The sequence below is a fragment of the Rhodnius prolixus genome, unplaced genomic scaffold (genome assembly GCF_049639745.1).
Source record: "Rhodnius prolixus isolate KJV_2025 unplaced genomic scaffold, Rpr scaffold_6, whole genome shotgun sequence".
Taxonomy (NCBI): domain Eukaryota; kingdom Metazoa; phylum Arthropoda; class Insecta; order Hemiptera; family Reduviidae; genus Rhodnius; species Rhodnius prolixus.
In genome coordinates this window covers 3,446,904-3,464,960 of record NW_027411634.1, presented here as the reverse complement: position 1 = coordinate 3,464,960, position 18,057 = coordinate 3,446,904, and the positions used below count along the sequence as shown (strand labels likewise).

Genomic DNA, 18,057 nt, shown 5'->3' with positions numbered 1-18,057 from the left:
CCTATTCATTTTCCAATTTCGGTTATGCAATTGTTTTTGGTTTTATTAACCACCGCCCGCAGGGATACTTTTCATTTTGTGCCGGGTAGCTAATATGTTAGGCTTTATAAGCCCAATAGTTCCCTCATTTTCCGTTTTTCCTTAAAGCAAGATGTATACGTACATCGAGAGACTTGGGAGTTCTTTACTTTTGAGCAAAAGGTGCAAATTTCGCGTGCGTGGCGCACATTCCAGAAAAAGTCCTGTAGGTAATCATGTCAAGTCATGTTTCCCTTTAAAGTTAGCCAATATGTGAGCCCATGGCTACTTTTACTCCTGCGACTGAATGGACTGAATTCTGTTTCCAGTAAGCCGCAACAGTATGCTCACCTAGTTTTTTGGCAAATCAGCCAAGTGGCAGGAAAACTGATCGTGCTCTCATTTCTTTACAAAATACTCGACCATTTCATTCTCGGAAAGACCTATGTGCCGAATATTCTTTGTAACCAACAACTTAACAGATTTTATTGGTTATCACTGACAGATGAGTTTCTTACTAAGCGTTCAGCTGGTTTTGTTGGAGGCAAGATTAGCGCTAATATTGTCGCTTGGGAAATATACAGTTTTTGTTTTTTTTTGCAGCCTGCTGTAAAACTCCATCAAAATTTCAATGTTCCTTGCTCCTAGAATTAAACTTCTCTACCATTAACGTGCTTCGACCAAAGATACTGAGGTACATTGATAAAAGAAAAAAAAAGGTGGGGATTATTTGAGCAGGTACGATTTAAGAAAACCACCAAGCCACTTGGAATTTTCACCTTAACCTTTGAATTATCAAGCTTAGAAGTGGAAGGACCATACATTTCTCTGAAATTGCTCTTTAAGAGAGAAAGTGCTCCCCTTCAATGTGTGTTTAGTAATGTACGAAAACCCAGTTGAGTTTTCTGGTTTCAAAATCAATAATAGATGTATTTTTGATACGCAATTTTGCTATAGAAGTTATTTCAGCCTCATCACGCAAGAAGTCGTAAGGTAGTCTTAAAGTAATCTTTCCACCAAAAATAAGTTCTAATTGAATACGTTTAGATTCTATGAGGATTGATAAGAATGCCTTCGCCACCGCGTCGTCCCAGAAGGATCATTTGCCTCTTCCTGAGTAAGTTGGAGATCAAAGGTAAATGTATGAAGTCGTCCCACTTAACTTCACTCAATTCGGCAATGTTGAAAAAGCCAAACTTTCCAGGAGTTAAAAGTGAAAGCCAACACGAGTTAAACAAAAATTTGGTAATCAATGAGAATTACTTTTGTAAATTATTAGATTTTTACATTTGTATTAGTAAGTGTACTATAAATAAGCAATAAATTCGCTGTACAAGGCTGAGCGAATTATTATTTTCATTACAAATAAACCAGGATCCGTAAGTAACTATTCTGAGAACATAGTTTTTTAATGCCCTAATACGTTTAATCTTGTGAATGCTGCTCCTCTCATGTATGTTAACATTATCCCGGATCAGCGAGATGTGTAGTAACTATTGAATTTTTGTTTGTATTTTATGTAAAAAAATGGTACAGTCACGCAGCTAGGCGTAGACTAGATTCAACTTGCTGTTAATGTGTTGATGCCAAGAGAGAATTTGTTATAAACGCTGCTTTTCTCGTCTTTCGCTTTTCATGGTAACATTTTCGGAACTGTCCCATGATGGAGTGTAGAGTAAGTAAGTAGACTTCTTAGCGTAGATAACATGAACTCGCATTTACTTGGGTTTAGCTGTAGCTTCCATCTATTCATCCATGAGATTATATATGTGCAATTGCTTGTTGGTCCCTAATGCAATTTTTAATATGTTCTTTATTGACGAATAAAGCTGACATCAACTAACAAGGCAGGTCCAGATACTTGTGGAATGTCATATAAGAGGATGAGAGGAATTAGCCCAAGTACTGGACGGAGGAAAGGGAAATAAAAAAAGGGACTTTATTAAACAAGGTAAAATAACTACTTTTATTTACTTTATTGACATAATTTTTATGGATTATGAATAGTAAACTAACAATTACATAAATTACGTAAACAAGAAAATACCTTAAAAACTTTATTTTCAAATTTCATGGTTGGAGATCAACGTTAATTTCCATCAAAATTATGCTCTTAAAGTCTGTATCCTAACAATTATAATTGTACTTTTATAAACAGAAGTATTGTTGAAAACTGCTGAGAATTTAAATATTTCATTTAAAGATTATTCCATTTGAATATAACATTACTTTTAGTCAGCAGTAAATGAAGTTAGAAAAACTTAAAACTTCTAATCACGTTATTGGAAAAATACTAACTCATTAATTGTTGTTATCAAGGTTGTAAAAATTAATTTAAGGTAATTTGTTTTTTAAATTTAAATGAGCGTATTACAAAGATAGGGTATTCTTAATAATGAAAAAAATCTACAGTTAACAGATGATGTCTACTAGTAGTTTACACCACTGTACTAAGTAAGGTTAGGTAATATATGGCAGAATTCAAGTATTAGGTATATTTTCCAGTGTAGTTTACTTTTATACAATGTGTTGACAGTTGGGTTTCACACTTTTTTTCTGGCATATCTGTGCTATGTTTTTAAATAGGACAGCTAGGAACATCAAAAGTTTAAAATTAATTCGAGATGTCTCTAGTGGATTACCTAGAAAACTGGCACAATGCACTACATTTAACATTTTACCTTCCATTCAAATGCAAAACAATTTTTTCAGAAGGTATTTTTCAAATAATACAGTTTATATTGCCCATAATTTAGTGTTTCTAAGATAAAAATCTGTGTTTATAATTAAAAAAAAGCTAATTTGAATTTTGAAACTCATTTGTTTTTACGGTTGTTGTTATTTTACTCCATAGATCAAAGGAAACTTTACAACAAATAAACAGAATGGCTACTGCACAAATTCCAGATAAGGAGAAGAATCGTAATCGTTTAAGTAAGGAAAAATCTCCTTATCTTCTTCAGCATGCCAGTAACCCAGTAAACTGGTGAGTTTTTTTTAACTCTGTCAGCTTAGTTTTATAGTGATTAGGTCAGGTGTCCAACCTTTTGGGGTTTCTGGGCCAACATGAGAAGAAAAAAACTAATTCTATTGGGCTATGTGTAGAAGAGAACAAAATAAAGAGGATTGTTTCGAATTTTCAAAGTATCCGACGATAAAATCGTATGTGTATTGGTACTATACACTGTAGCAGAAGTTGGGTTCTTGGGAAGTTGAAGATCATAATATCCTTCTATGATCCAATTTGAAAGGTACTCTAGACATTTAAACACTAGTTTTCATACTCAAACATGAGCACAAACGTTTCGAGTAATGCCATGATTGCCTTAATTTTCTGCAGAAATGTTTTAATAGATTAATGCAATAGATTTCTGTTGCATTTTTCTCCATGCCAGTTACTTCTGGCATTGTTTTTACTGTTACATTTATAATTTTTGGAATGTAATGATCAATGTTTTTAAAAGAATTGCAAAGATTATGTTTTTTTTCTCTTTAATATGAATCATAGAAATGAATAGGTTTGCTGGTTGGATACCTCTCTTTTAATAAGAAAAGACAGCATATTTTGTTGGTTTTTATGTTCACAGGTACCCATGGGGTGAGGAAGCTTTCAAAAAAGCAAGAGAAGAAGATAAGTTAATATTTCTTTCAGTAGGCTATTCAACATGTCATTGGTGTCACGTCATGGAACGTGAATCATTTGAAAATCCAGCTGTTGCTGGTATCATGAATGAATATTTTGTAAATATTAAAGTTGACAGAGAAGAAAGGCCAGATATTGATAGAATTTACATGCACTTCGTACAGGTAAAATCTTTACCTAGTTCATTGCTTAATCGTTTGAAAAAAGTTTTTTTTTAATGAAAGAAAAATCCTAAAAAAATAAAATTTATCAGGCAACTACGAAAGCAGGAGGTTGGCCGATGAGTGTTTTTCTCACTCCAGATCTTAAACCGATTTCTGGAGGAACATATTTTCCACCTGAAGATAAGTACAACTTGCCCGGTTTTGTTTCAGTTCTTCTTACAATGGCACAGCAAGTACACATATCCTACTCCTATTAATGCCTTAAACTTACCACGAACCATTTAACGTTTTATCTATAAACATTTAATTTTTCTTTTTTTCCAGTGGGCTGAACAACGAAGTAAAATGTCAGTTTCTGCGAAGAAAATTTCTGATTTATTAGAAAAAAGTTGTGCATTTGATATTGAAATGGCTGGTCGTTTAATCAATGGAAAAGTACCCGGCAGTGAAGTCTGGAATAAATGTCAGAATCAGATCTATGATCATTATGAACCACTGTTTGGTGGGTTTTCACAACCACCGAAATTTCCCAGGCCTTGCATGCTGAAGTTGTTGTTCCATAGGCATGCACGCGTTCCAGAAGATTTAGATGGGATGAGATCCAAGGCTATGTCACTGCATACCCTTGATTGTATGGCTTTGGGTGGAATACATGACCATATTGGACAAGTTGGTATTTTAGCTTTTATTTAATCTTTTTTTTTTGTTTTTCTATATTGATTCTGAGTTCATTAAAAGTTAGATTTTATTTTTCACAAGCTTTGATATAACTTATAATTTTATTTTAACTTTAATGAAGTTTTTATTGAACTTGAACTTTTACGTTGTTAAAAAAAAATGGATATCCGAAGAGCTTTATCCGTAAAGTTCAATACAAATGTTTATTATAAAACTTGTTAATTAAAAGTTATTAAGGGGGAAATCAAGAAATGTAAATATTAAGAAGTAAGATAAAAAAGTAAGGTAAGGTGCATATTTAATGTCTCGTGCTTCGGCTTCGAACTTTCTATTATAAACGATAAGAACTATTCGCACGCTGAGATCCAGTGTTCGAATACAGCTGCCTACTCTTAGATACGATTCCTAGATTAGGCGTGTCTCTTCCTTTTAATGACTGTGTTGGCTGTCGAATCTGAGATGAATCTGAGATGATCGGCTCATCACCGATTCTGGATTGGTAACTCTGGTTTTTTTAAATTTTATTTAGAGGTAGTTATCAGGCTTTTGATAACTTAATGCTCAATCCCTCTCTACAGAATAAAAATAACTAAAATTCCGATTTATGTACATGTTACTATTTTTAGTTATGCCTTATTATTTATGAATGAACATTTATATTTCTCTAAATATTTTTATTAATTTCCAGGGATTTGCCAGGTATTCAGTTGATACTAAATGGCGTGTGCCTCATTTTGAAAAAATGCTTTATGACCAAGCTCAACTGGCAATGGTATATACGATGGCATATCGGCTTACCCGAGAACAAAATTACGAGTACATTGCACGAGGAATACTCACCTATGTCTCTCGAGATCTTAGTCATCCGGTAAGTTTTACGTTTTTATGTTATTAAATATTTTGTCCACTTAATCAACGAAAATAATATTTTCTGGATAATTTGTTTCTAATGAAACTGATTAAAAAGAAAAAAGTTATTCTGTAAAGTCGCTAACAAAAAATGAATTACTGGCAATACTTTGAAAACAACTTTGTATTCTATGAGCGGCAGAATTCTGTAACTTATCCAGAAATGTTTTGGTGGGGTACAATTAGAATGAGAATTAGAAAAGGGACGGTACGGGACCCACGGCACCGCAGCCACAAGAGACTTATTGTGCCTTTCCCTTTTTTAGATCTAGCAGACGAAACCTCCCCTACTAAAGAGGTTGAGGACTTTCCCTACTAGTTCTTTTTCCGCTACTATCAAAGTTCCAAAGGTTTCATAGCGCAACCGCTTGATTGTAGGGCAATCGAACAGCAGGTGAGAGACCATTTCCTCCTCTTTCTGATACAATCTGCATAACGGATTCTAGCTAATAAGCCCCACTTTGTGCAGATATTTTGGTGGGGTAAATTTCTAACTTTCTGAAAACCCGTGCAAAAAAAAAAATTAAGTTTTCCGGGAAAACTTATCAGTTAAAAGTGATAGGTAATGATAGGGTACTTCAAAGTTTAAAAACAAAATCATTTTCGTCTCCTCCAATCAACGGAATTCAGCCAAACCTGTTTTACTATAGCGATATTTGTACCAAAACGGAAGTTTGAGTAACATGCAACTTCTTTTAAAGTTATTCTTTGATTCAAACACGCGCTGAAAATATTTTTATTTTTTGCATAAATCGGACTTCAAAACTTTTTTTTTTCCAGTGAAAGCTTAATTTTGATGAAAATTGTACACGATTGCAATACGTTTTCGCCATATTCAGCTACTTTGATTGTATAAGAACAATATACAAATTTTTCAGTTCGGGAAATATTTAATTTTTAAAAAAGTTAATTTCATCCGAAAAATAGTTAAATATTATGACTTATTAATTGATTAAATTTCTTTTTTCTTTTTACTGAAATTAGTCTCTAAGATATTTTTAAGGTCTTGGTTTTTATCAGCATGTTTCAATTTGAATCAGCTGGCCGATATCAATCAGTCAGTTGTATTAGAGCGAGAAAGGACTACACAATTTATTTGACTTGTTGAATTTTTTTAAATTATGCAATTTGGGGATGAAAGTTGGAAGAGAATTCATTTATTAAAAATTATTGATAAAATATTCCATAAATTTTGAAGGAAGGTGGATTCTACAGTGCTGAAGATGCTGATTCCCAAGTATCACTCTCTAATCCTGAAAAAAGGGAAGGTGCTTTCTATACGTGGGAGTATGATGAAGTACTTCAATTGCTTAAAAAGCCACTGGAAGGTAGACCGCGCTATAGCCAGGGGGAACTGATCTGTTTTCATTATGGGGTAAGTCTTGCCTTTTATCATTTTCTATTCTTAATTTGTTGGAGTTTTTTTTTTTGTTATTACTATGTAATATTCAAAGCTTATCGGGCGAAAATGGTAAAAAGTTTTTTTCAGACGATTCTATTTACTATTAATGTCCATCTATTGTTTTGAACTATTAGATGACTAAATACTGTGGAACTTAAACACGAGTGTAACCTTTCTCTTGCCACGCTAGTGCTGTTGCCGTTTAGTTTTGATCTTAGATGGGAATAATCTATAATTTTGTGTAAGTAAATTGTTATTAATGATTGTACTGTGGTACCAAATTGATAGGGTTAGGCAAAGTGCTAAAATTGATAGTGGTAAGGCATCAAGTTGGTTAAGTCAAGATGTAATGTTTGAAAAAAAGGCTAAATTTCATGGTTTTGGGGGTAACAAGTATAGCAATAGGGTCACCTATTTTTGGCTCTACTTAAATAAATGCTTACCGTCCTATATTGCTCTCTAAATTCAAAATGTAAAAGTGTTATAGTTATAATTACAGTTATCTACTATAAACGGGAAATAAACAGGTATTGCTTTGTAAGACGATTACCAACTAACGGAAAAGAAAACATCATCTGCAGCGATGTTGATTCCAATCACTGTAGTCGATCATGCCCTACTCTGATTTTGATGTTTGAATCCAGTTTTATTAAAGCCATTACCTTTTTTTATTTCAACTTTTTTAATGGCTTCTCTGTCAGAAGTCGTATATATTATTTGTATGGTTATATGTTAGTTTTCGTTTTTAGAAAGAACTTTTACACCAGTTACTTCATAGTTGCTGGTCAATAAATAAGATTACTTCCGCAGTATTCTCTGCTTGAGTTGGCTAAAAGAAATTCTGCCATTAAAGCAAGCATCCCTGTAAAATTTAGCCGTAGTAGCGTGACCGCCTGAAGGATGAATATGCGCAGAACATTAGTAGAAATCGTACAATTCATTTGGGGCGAATTAGCCATACCAATTCAATGGTATATGATGCTGGAGAAAGTCATAGCCAGAGTTGAGCCTACTTCAGGTTCATCAGAAAAAGTTAATGCAAAATAAGTATTTATGAAATCAAAATGTTAAAAAAAATTACAAAGGGAACTTTAAATATTATTATAAATAAGAAGGGCATTGCATTAGACTGTTTATGGACTTAACAATGATTATTAAGCATGGATGGACACTTAATTTTTGAGAATTGCAATTAATGAGAGTTCGTTGGATCCACTTGAGATTTGCTCCTTCAGTTCTAATTAATTAATAATAATTTGTCCATTCAACAATAGTACAAATATTCTACAAATAAATAATAAATTTATTATTATGTATAATTTTTAATTCAATGTTTCAGATAAAGCCGACTGGTAATGTTAAACCAGATTCGGATCCTAGAGGCGAATTACTTGGTAAAAATGTGCTTTTCATTAAACGAAAACCATACGAAACTTGTGATAAATTTGGTATTAAATTTGATGAATTAAGAAAAGTGATTGGTGAATGTAAAGAAATATTATACAGGGAAAGGTTAAAAAGGCCAAGACCACAACTTGATGATAAAATCATTACATGCTGGAATGGTAAGTTGTTTTTTATTGTTTTAATTTAAATTTTTTACTCAAACCCAGTCATTCCCTTTTATATTGGCCAAAATAAGTCTTTCTGTCTCAGACTTGGGAGTTTGTACCGTAGCGAAGCTGTAAAACTTCGTCTTTTTTCTTAAGCTTTACCTGGTGAGGCAGTTTGTCTAAAAAAAAATATGACCATGTGTACGAATACCTCTTAGGTGACTGGAAATGGAAGTGGAATTTTGGATCTAGGATGTAAGGGAATCTTCTGTCGAGGTTAAAACTAGCCGTTAATTTTCGCCTGAGAGATTCGTATAGGAAACGTATTTATAGAGTCACAGAAGTGTGCCATCAGTTAACGCACAGTCGCATGTTCTTTGAAGTCCATTACGGGCGAATTCATTGAATATAATCTAAGGCCTTTGAGTAAGGGTAACAACCTCTAACAAATGACCTCCAATATATCATCATTTTTAAATGCCTTGCCTTAACCAGGGCAGTTTAAAATACGGTACAATAAATATTAAATAAAATCTTTTCAATTTTTATTTGTAATTTAATTTAGGTCTAATGATATCTGGTTTCGCTAAGGCTGCGTTTGTATTTAACGATGAAAGTTACAAGAAACGAGCCATTGCTGCTGTGGAATTCGTTAAGAAGTATTTGTACAATCCAATCAACAAAAGATTGTTAAGAAGTTGTTACACTCAAGGAGGAACTGTATCTCAGTTGTAAGTTACTTTCTGTTTCCTAACTACCAATTATTTCAACTCACCAACAATAGTACAAATATTCTACAAATAAATAATAAATTTATTATTATGTATAATTTTTAATTCAATGTACTTTGTACATTGGGTTGTAAATATATGTGTACGTTACTCCTTCAACTGATAATAAGACTGTGGGAGGACCCAGTCAGGAATCCATAACTTGCAGGTAGAAGTACCATTTAAAAAAATACATAACATTTCTTTCAGCAAGTATAAAAAGTATGTCTTGAGTCAAGCGTGGTTTTAATAGAGTTAGATCGGATGGCCTATCTAAAGTTGAAGTTGAGTTCCGATTACACATTCTATGCGGCCATGGAAATGTTTTATTTTTTGTTGAATAAATACTTTTAAAAAGAAGTGTTTGATATTCAAAAGAGATCAGATGTTTTAGGAGCTGATCATCCCGATACTTTAAGAACTCGTCCATACTATGGCAGTAGTGCTTTCCAAACAAGGTTATTACAGTAAGACTCTGGACAAATACCAGGAAAGTGTTTGATATTCAAAAGAGACTAGATGTTTTAGGGTCTGGCCATCGAATCTTGAGCGTTCCTTATAAATTATTGAGCGTCCAAGGCAATTGTGAACACGTTATTTGGAACATGTTTTCTTGATTTTCTATGTTCTTACATCTCATTTCCTTTGTATTTCATCTGACGCCTGAGAATTCTTATTTATTAGCTTACACAATATTCTGCCTTTAACCAATCGTTCTAAGTGAGCAACCTTGCAAGGGCTTCGTTCAACTTCTTTTTTTTTTTATATGCATTTTCCAGGTTATTCGATCTAAGTGGATACCTAGATACCTTACTGCTTCGTCTAGGGATTCTGTGCTATAAGTTCATCTTTAATCTAAGCTGTTCAGGATCTTTGACTCTCTTTACAGTTAATACTTTTGAAGTTGTCTTTTGTAGATTTTTAGTAATTTTCCAAAACTGAAGCTATTTACCAAGATAGTTGAAATAATGTTGAAGTATATTTCGGGCTAAGATTACGATTTCCTGTTGTGAGAATAGTTATTTTCATATTTTGGATTTTCCATTTTTTTGGTGAATTTTTTGCTAATCATTTCCTGTTTTATTTGTAGAGACCATCCAATAGAAGCTTTTCAATGTGATTATGCTTGTATGATACAAGCTCTATTGGATCTGTATGAGTGCACGTTCGACCAAAAATATCTAATTTGGGCTGATGAACTACAAACTGTTCAAGATCAACTGTTCTGGGATCACGGATATGCTGGATATTTTAGCACTAGCTCTTCTAATGAACATAATATCTTCAGATTTAAAGATGGTAAGAAAATATTGTTGAAATTAAAAAGTGTAAGAGTATTGTTTTTGGTTTCTAAATTTTTTTTTAATCTATAAGAAAGAAAGAAAGTAACATGTCTGAGACCGGCATTGCGTTGAACAAAAACAATCTACGGTCCTCAAAAACCATCAAGATGTAGCATTAATTTCCAGCATATGTATCGCCGAAGCGTGTGTACAAGAGATCTTGGGCTCGAATCCAGCTGCTGGCACTTAGATTTTCTCTTCCTAGTAGCTTTTTATTGCTCAATGTCCGTTGGCGAACAATGTTGTCTGTAACGAGAGGACACTATCAAAAGACTGGTAGTGAACTGTATAAAGTTCTGGGCGCCAGTGACCCAAGATGTTGACGCGCTTAAAATTAAGAATAAAACAAATACATAAGTGTAATGGATTATGTAATAATTATGTAGATAATTAATAACTTAAGTATATGGTAATCACTCAATAACAGGTGGATATAATCTAAGACGAACTTGTACTATTCAATATTGAACCATCTAATCAGGATTTGAAGAATTTTTTATTAGTGACCATTTCCATTCGATTTTCTATTCCCCTCGCCCAATTTCACCACCATTTTGAAAAGCTATTACTTTAGATTTACGAAAGTTGACAACAGACAAGTTCCAAAGGCTGCATTAATCAGTCCACCATTCAATTGATCATTAATTTGAAGGATTTTACGTGATAAATGAAGGATCAGATGTATTCAAAAACAGCACCTTCCATCGTGGAAACCCTTTTGGTCTAGGGATAGTCGTAGTAAGAAAATATAAAGAGAAAACATGAACTTAGAACAGGAATTATTATACGTACACCGTGCTCAATGAAAATGGAATTTTATTTTATTGCAGTTCTGTTAGAAAGATGAAAAAAAAAAAAAAAGAAGTTTCTAAAGGGTCATTTCACTGAATTAAACAGTATTTCCAGGTTTGTAATATTAGGGAAAATTAATATGTGTGCCGAAGTGTTCAATATTTGAAGAAAATCAATTTAAAAGTATGTGTACATTTCTTGAACGACCTCTTTGTTTGCATTCGCAATACAAATCGTCTAATTAGAAAATTTAAAATTTGGAAGCCCTACTAACATTTAGTAAACTTTTGAAGTTTGGAGAAAAACTTTTAGAATTTCAGTAATAGTAAATCGAGTGAGTATTTAAAACAGATTTTTTAAAAAATAATTAAATTTGCATTTATTAAACTTAATTTTCTCTCTTATTGTTACAGATCAAGATGGTGCCGAACCGAGTGGTAATTCTGTGGCAGCACATAATCTTCTACGACTTGGTATGATGTTGGATAGCGAAGAAATGAAAGATAAAGCCTCACAGCTTCTTGCCTCATTCACTAGCCGCCTCACAGAATTACCGATAGCTCTACCTGAACTGGTTTCCGCTTTACTTCTTTACCACGACTCACCTGTACAGGTAAGAGTTTTTATATTTTTATAATTAAAAGTTAATAAAGAAAAAAACTGTTTGACTCTCTGGTGAGAAATACATTGATGTATTGTTCACTATTATGGGCACTCAGACATTTAGAGGACTTGGAAAGGGTGCAGTTAAATTTTTATAAAAGACTATTCCAAATTCCTCGTAACACACCAGGTTATCTTGTACGATTGGAGACTGGACGGTTAAGGATTCATTATGCTATAGTTAAAAATTGTAAACCTTAATTCTAAGAACTATTCTAAATTGTGTCTTTCTCAGTTAGTTTTATATAATGATAAATTTAATAATAAACTAAAGTATAATTGATATTCGCAACTGTCTTAATTTATTTCTGAATGTAAATCTAGAAAATGTAAACGATTTGGTATCCTTTATAAAAAAATAAGTCCCATGTTCGCACGCTGTTAGAGAAGTATAAAGAAGGTTTAATTTCCATGGATTATAACAAAATGATAAATTCTAGTTTTCTTACTTTTACCAAAAACTCTTATCTTAATAAACAAATAATACAACCATATCTTATTAACAAATTATCATTTCATATTATTAGATTATTCTTTCAATTCAGAATGTCAGGGACCTTATGTACTGAAGTTTACTGCTAAAAATATTATATATAAAATATATTCAAATAAATTTTGTATGGTTTGTAATGGAGGTCAGCGAGAGAATATCGCTCATTCGTATTTAGAATGTCCTGCACATATCATTTATAGGCAAAGTTTAAACCTTGACAACAACAATTTAGCGAAAGAAATGGAAATATTAGCGAATGATTACTCTAATAGAAATATTCTCAGAGTGTACAAATATGTTGAAAATATACTAATGTTACGGTCATTTCTGTTAAATGGGTAATGTTTGAATTTAACTAAACGTTAGATCTTGATTATTTTGTTTGTATTTTTTGTACCAAGTTGTATGTATTGTTGTTGTGAATATATATTTGATAAGGATAACACCAACTCATTTTGTTACAGGTTTAGAACCTATACAACAAATAAAATTTAATTTAATTTTTTTTCTCTATCAAATTTTTAGTAAAAAAAAAAAAAAAAAAAATGTTTCCGCCCAGGATCGAACTGGGGACCTTCTGCGTGTTAGGCAGATGTGATAACCGCTACACCACGGAAACTTATTGGTGGTGGATGTCTAGTTTCTTTCACTTAAAGTTACAATTGGTAGTTCAAATTCAAATTAAATTTTAAATTTTTTATTCTCTCACTATTGTAAGAGAAATCGAATCGTAATTTTAATAATTTTTTTTTTTAATAAAATCTAATTTTAAGAAATTTTTAATAACTAAAAAAATAATATTTTTAGTGAATATTTGCAGTTAAAAATGCTATTAGTACTTATATAAAGAAAATTAATTTTTTTTAATCATTTAAAATTTCCAAAATCATTAATAATTTTATTACAGTTTAAATTTGTTGACATGAACAATTTTATACTGTGAATTTATTTTTTTAGGTTATAATAACTGGTAATATGCAGAATTCAGAAACTTCCGAACTAGTTTCCGTACTGCGGAAAGGTTTGGTGCCTGGTCTTATTGTAATGTTAACTGGAGATCCGGACAGTTTCATTTGCCACAAGAATACTGCTATCAATAAAATGAAACCTTTGAATGGTCGACAAGCGGCTTATGTCTGCCGGGGACATACTTGTACTCTGCCAATTACTTCGCCTTCAGATCTGGCCATACAGTTGAACATTTAAATTTTTTGAGGTTTGTAAATCAATAATCGTTGTGTTTTTAAATTAGTAGTAGTTGTTTTGTGATTCACATTATAACTGCATTAGGAACCACAAATAGTTTTGTTTCTCAGAATTGCTTTATTGAAGCATGAGCTTGTAAGGGGCCTAAAGATACTAAATTAAAGTTTTTTCTACAAGACTGACTACGTTCTTACTCAGTTGAAATTCCATGTGTACTTTGGAGATCAACTGCAAAAGAAGTAGTTTACAAGAAAATTTCTTCTTATTTATTTATTTTACTCTTTCTTGTATAGCGCTTCAGCAGTGTGAGGAACTACAACCATGTTTATCTTTTGAACATGCTGTCTTCTTCTCTGCTAGTCTAGACATAATCCCACTACTTTCACTGTCTTCATTTTGAAAATGGCCATTCTTAATACCATTTCAGCCAGTTATACACAACACCATCTTCGAATGGTTTCATTTCCAGATTTGATTGGCTCTTCGAGTGAAAAAAAAAGTGTTTCTATGAACATCTTCTTCACAATATTTGTTTTTTTTCTTCTTCGAAAGAACTCATTCTTTTGAGAAAATTCATCAATTGTGTTTAAAGTTAGAGAAAGTGTGTTTCTTTATCTCAGATTTGTTTTTGGTATAATTTAAACAATAATTGTGTATTTTTATTTGTTTTTTCCAGGTTACATTCACTCTGAAAATGGCATATTTGAAAAAGATCGTGCTAAAGATTAGTGCAGTTTAGTTGATTACCTTGTAATAAAACACAATCACCTTATATTCTTATTAATAGTTTTACTTAGTTTTCGTAACAAGAGATGTAACTGCTAATATTGATATTTTCTTTTAGATCTGAAATTGTGTGGACTCTTCATAGTTCTAATTTTTGAAAAACTTTACATTAAAAAAAAAAAAAATCGCTAATCCTTAGAATAAATATATGAATATTTATTCATAATAAAAGAATCGTTTTGCATGTTCTGCAAATTAGTATTCTTACAAAAGTTGTTATAAGGCTAACCAAGATTGTAGGATCTTTTTATGTATTTAAGGTTTTCGATAGTACAATTCTTTAATTTTCAAATGATTTTATTTCGTTTTTCTTCGGCAGCAATTTTTTTTATAGTGGACTCTCTTGATTTGTTTGGCACACTGGTAGCGTTGAAAGTTTAGGCGTTTGGAGCAAATTGCCCTTCTCTCATTCATAGAAAAAGTAAACGCATAGAATAGGTATTGTATTTTATTTTTTACTATCTCTTACTAAAACGTATCGAGATATTTTCGAATTTTTATTTTCATGAATTAATCTTGAAAATGTGTCAGTTCTCTTTCTACGGGTGATTCAAATAGATCAACTATTTTCCGTAATCAAACGACATAAATCTAGTAACTATTATTTGAAACAACTTTTCTACCAAACAAAACATAATTTTAGGGACAGTTCTTTGGATTCAGGGTGAAGTGGGTTTTTTTCCGATATCATTTTAACATGTATTATGGTCCTAAATAAGCTAAGTTCAAAGAAATCGCTTAATAGGAAGTACGAAGCATCGTTTCTCAGTTTTATGCGTTTTATCTCTAAAACCATTTCATTCGTTTGAAACTTTTCCTCGTTTCTCAGAAAATTCTTCTGTAGGATGTCCTTTTTTAGTCTACGTTGGGTTTGGACTTCTCTGGAAAGTACTCACTGAAAATCTGCAGCTTCTTTGATTCTAACCTTGGATTTGGTTTAACTTAGGTATTTTTATCATTTACGTGTTTTCTTTTTAATTGAAGTCATTTCTGACAGGAAGAAACAAATTCAATACTTTAAGTAGCTCCTATTTATTAATGTCCTATATTTTTAGTTCTTATTTCTATTTTGTCTACATTTTTTTAATTAAAAAATAAAAATAAATAAATAAACTTTGGAAAATTGATGGTACTGCTTAGAAAACTGGGCCTTGCAAGGGAGAACTAAATATTGTTAACTCTCAGAGTTTAGGGGGGGCGCTGGATCGGAAACTGCTTGAACGATCTTTTCTTTTATAGCTCCCTTAATCTACTATTTTTTTTTTTTTTAAATAATTTTTATTGCAATCTAAAAAGGAGAAAAAAAAGTTGATTGAATTGATTGTGCAGCCATTACTTTGAGTAACCTCCAATCTTCAGCTGGTTCCATACTCTGTTATGTCTCATTTATTTAAGCTATACCCTTTTCCCTTCATGGACCTAACTCCCTGTTAATACTTTACCTGTATCAGTCTTAGAAGGTTTATTTTATAAGATTTCTACTTCTGGAAAGCCTTATTATAGCTTATTTTCTCCAAAAGTAAATCAAATCTTAGTCTCAAATAGAATAAGATAAAAATTAGAAAATCGTTGAGAAAACAAACTCTTTATTCATTATTTAACATCATCGTATATGTAGTACAATTCCACTGCAACTATAAATTTTACGAACGGTTAGGTGTTTTTTTTTAATATAATAATTTTTTGATTTATAAGACATAAATTTAAATCAATTTTTATTGCAATAAAATTAGGATTTAGATGTATTTTTTGTTATAGTTTCTAAATTGAGAAATCAAATTTTAAGCTCCTTAAGAGATAATGAGGAAAAAATGTCTGTGTTTTAACTTAATTGGAAGGAACGTGGAAAAAAAGAAAAATGCTAGTACAAGTTAATATTTTAAAAAATATTTATTTCTTGTTATTATTTTTACAATGAATAGTTTATTTTTTTAAATTGTAAATTGATTAAGATTGATATGTATCAATGGTGGCTGGTTCCACTTTTTTCGTTTCAGGCATTTTATATATTTTCTTGTCTTAGCTGTTAACTTTGCAAGAATAGCTTGACAACTTTCTGGGTACCTTCCCCCGGGAGCATCATAGTAAAGGATAACAACCACTAACTATATGGCATTCCAAGTCTGGGACATAATTTCCATACCATAGGTGTTCTTGTTTTAACCTAAGATTTTTCACATTAGTCTGCAAGAAACAGCTCTGGGTAACAGCTCAAGCCTTTCTCTTGAAAGCCTAAACTTAACTTAAAACTGCTGCAACTTTCTGTCCTCACAAAACTTGGGTACCTAACTCCAAAGAAAGATGGTTATGAGAGTACTTTTTCAATGTCAGAAACTGTACTAAAAAAAAGAAAAAAAAGTGTCTTTTGACGATTCATTAACATTTTGAATTACTCACACATACACATCAGTGAACAACCAACGTATGTGAAGTAGAAATCTCTACACAAAACTGATTAATCTAACTTCTAATTTTGGGTGAAAGTACGGAAGTGTTAGGGGTACTATAAACGTTGCCTACGACAGTTAAAATCAAAGATGGTATCAAGCAATGTGGACCCCAACTACATTTTCTTATCACTATAAACCTGATAGTTTGTTTTTCCTACATATAAATTCCGCGATTAAGGACTCGAGCTGGTTGGGTTATGAGCCTTCATGGTTTTTTGCGTTTCTTCTATAGACGCTCTATATTCTTAGAGTACGTGCTACTTTCTGGATCAATGGTTACATTGTATGAGTATTGGTTATAATCAGATTTTTTGCAGTACTTCCATCTTCTACCCTTTAGTAGAAAAATGGTTGATCCATCTTAAATGTTTTAATTTGGTTCATTAAAGCAGTAGTACGATGTCAAGAAATGTGTGTGAACTCTTGTTTCACGTTTCATTTTAAGAGGTAAAACCCTATGGATTATTGGGATTCAATTAATAAGAAAGTACTCCAATCGTTTTTATCAAGATATATTATTTTAAAAAAGTACATTAGAAAGCTTTTGCCCCTCCATTTTTAACTTCAAAGTTCTGTTCTGACGATTGTCTACTATAGATTTGCAAAGTTCCACAAGTTCCCACATAGTGTTCGGCAGCCTTGCTTTTTTATTAAGGATGAGAGGACTTGGCCTGGAAGTAGTGACTCAGGTGAGCTCCTAAAGTAATACATTTTCAAAATGCTCTAAAGTTGTCGACCTAATCCTGCTTTTCAATTATAATCATTAACAATATATGCTTTTGTGGAAATTGAAGGTGTTTAAAAAATATGTGATATTGGAATGGTGCCTGAAATGACTATATTTCAAAAAATAAAAAAGACATTATTGATTACAATAAAAGGGAATCAAAGTTGGGAAAGTGGATTTGCTGTGAAGTAAAGGAAGATTTTTTCAAAAAAGTTCTTTTAGGATCCAGTCAATTACGAAAGGAATTCAGTTTTTAAAAAACGCTTTAATTGATAATTTTAAAAGAAATGATAACTTTGAAATTTCTTTTAAATTTTACTTTAAACATAATTAATAATCATACAATATTTTATCCAAATTTTAAAAGATTCATTTTTCATTTTTTTGGGAAAAACGTATTTTTAGATATCTTTTATTAAACATATTTAAAAGTTATTTATTGAATATTTATTTTTAGATC

The 18,057-nt window shown here is 31.8% G+C and overlaps 1 protein-coding gene and 1 non-coding gene across 5 annotated transcripts; one reads left to right on the top strand and one right to left on the bottom strand.

Moving 5' to 3' along the window:
• The first annotated feature begins 1,563 nt into the window (after positions 1-1,563).
• LOC141461332 (spermatogenesis-associated protein 20) lies at positions 1,564-17,542 on the top strand. Of its 4 annotated transcripts, XM_074142284.1 has the most exons (14): positions 1,564-1,697; positions 1,848-1,969; positions 2,873-3,004; positions 3,606-3,825; positions 3,915-4,058; positions 4,150-4,494; positions 5,192-5,371; positions 6,611-6,787; positions 8,154-8,379; positions 8,933-9,098; positions 10,228-10,436; positions 11,686-11,885; positions 13,386-13,644; positions 14,311-17,542. In XM_074142284.1, the coding sequence occupies exons 3-13, from the start codon at positions 2,904-2,906 to the stop codon at positions 13,632-13,634; spliced, it is 2,217 nt and encodes a 738-aa protein (XP_073998385.1). In that variant the 5' UTR covers positions 1,564-1,697; positions 1,848-1,969; positions 2,873-2,903; the 3' UTR covers positions 13,635-13,644; positions 14,311-17,542. The 4 variants fall into 4 exon arrangements, with proteins under 4 accessions (XP_073998385.1, XP_073998384.1, XP_073998383.1 ...); XM_074142283.1 differs by lacking the exons at positions 1,564-1,697; positions 1,848-1,969 and adding an exon at positions 2,117-2,357; XM_074142282.1 differs by lacking the exons at positions 1,564-1,697; positions 1,848-1,969 and adding an exon at positions 2,446-2,733.
• TRNAV-AAC (transfer RNA valine (anticodon AAC)) lies at positions 12,975-13,047 on the bottom strand. The gene has a single exon. It is a non-coding gene; the product is annotated as a tRNA-Val (tRNA).
• Positions 17,543-18,057: the final 515 nt, after the last annotated feature.

Excerpts from the sequence above, each read along its gene's own strand:
- LOC141461332 (XM_074142282.1), top strand. The coding sequence starts at position 2,591 with ATGTTTTTAAATAGGACAGCTAGGAACATCAAAAGTTTAAAATTAATT. Across the intron at positions 8,380-8,932 it reads AATCATTACATGCTGGAATG|GTCTAATGATATCTGGTTTC; the intron begins GTAAGTTGTTTT and ends AATTTAATTTAG. Across the intron at positions 11,886-13,385 it reads ACCACGACTCACCTGTACAG|GTTATAATAACTGGTAATAT; the intron begins GTAAGAGTTTTT and ends TTATTTTTTTAG.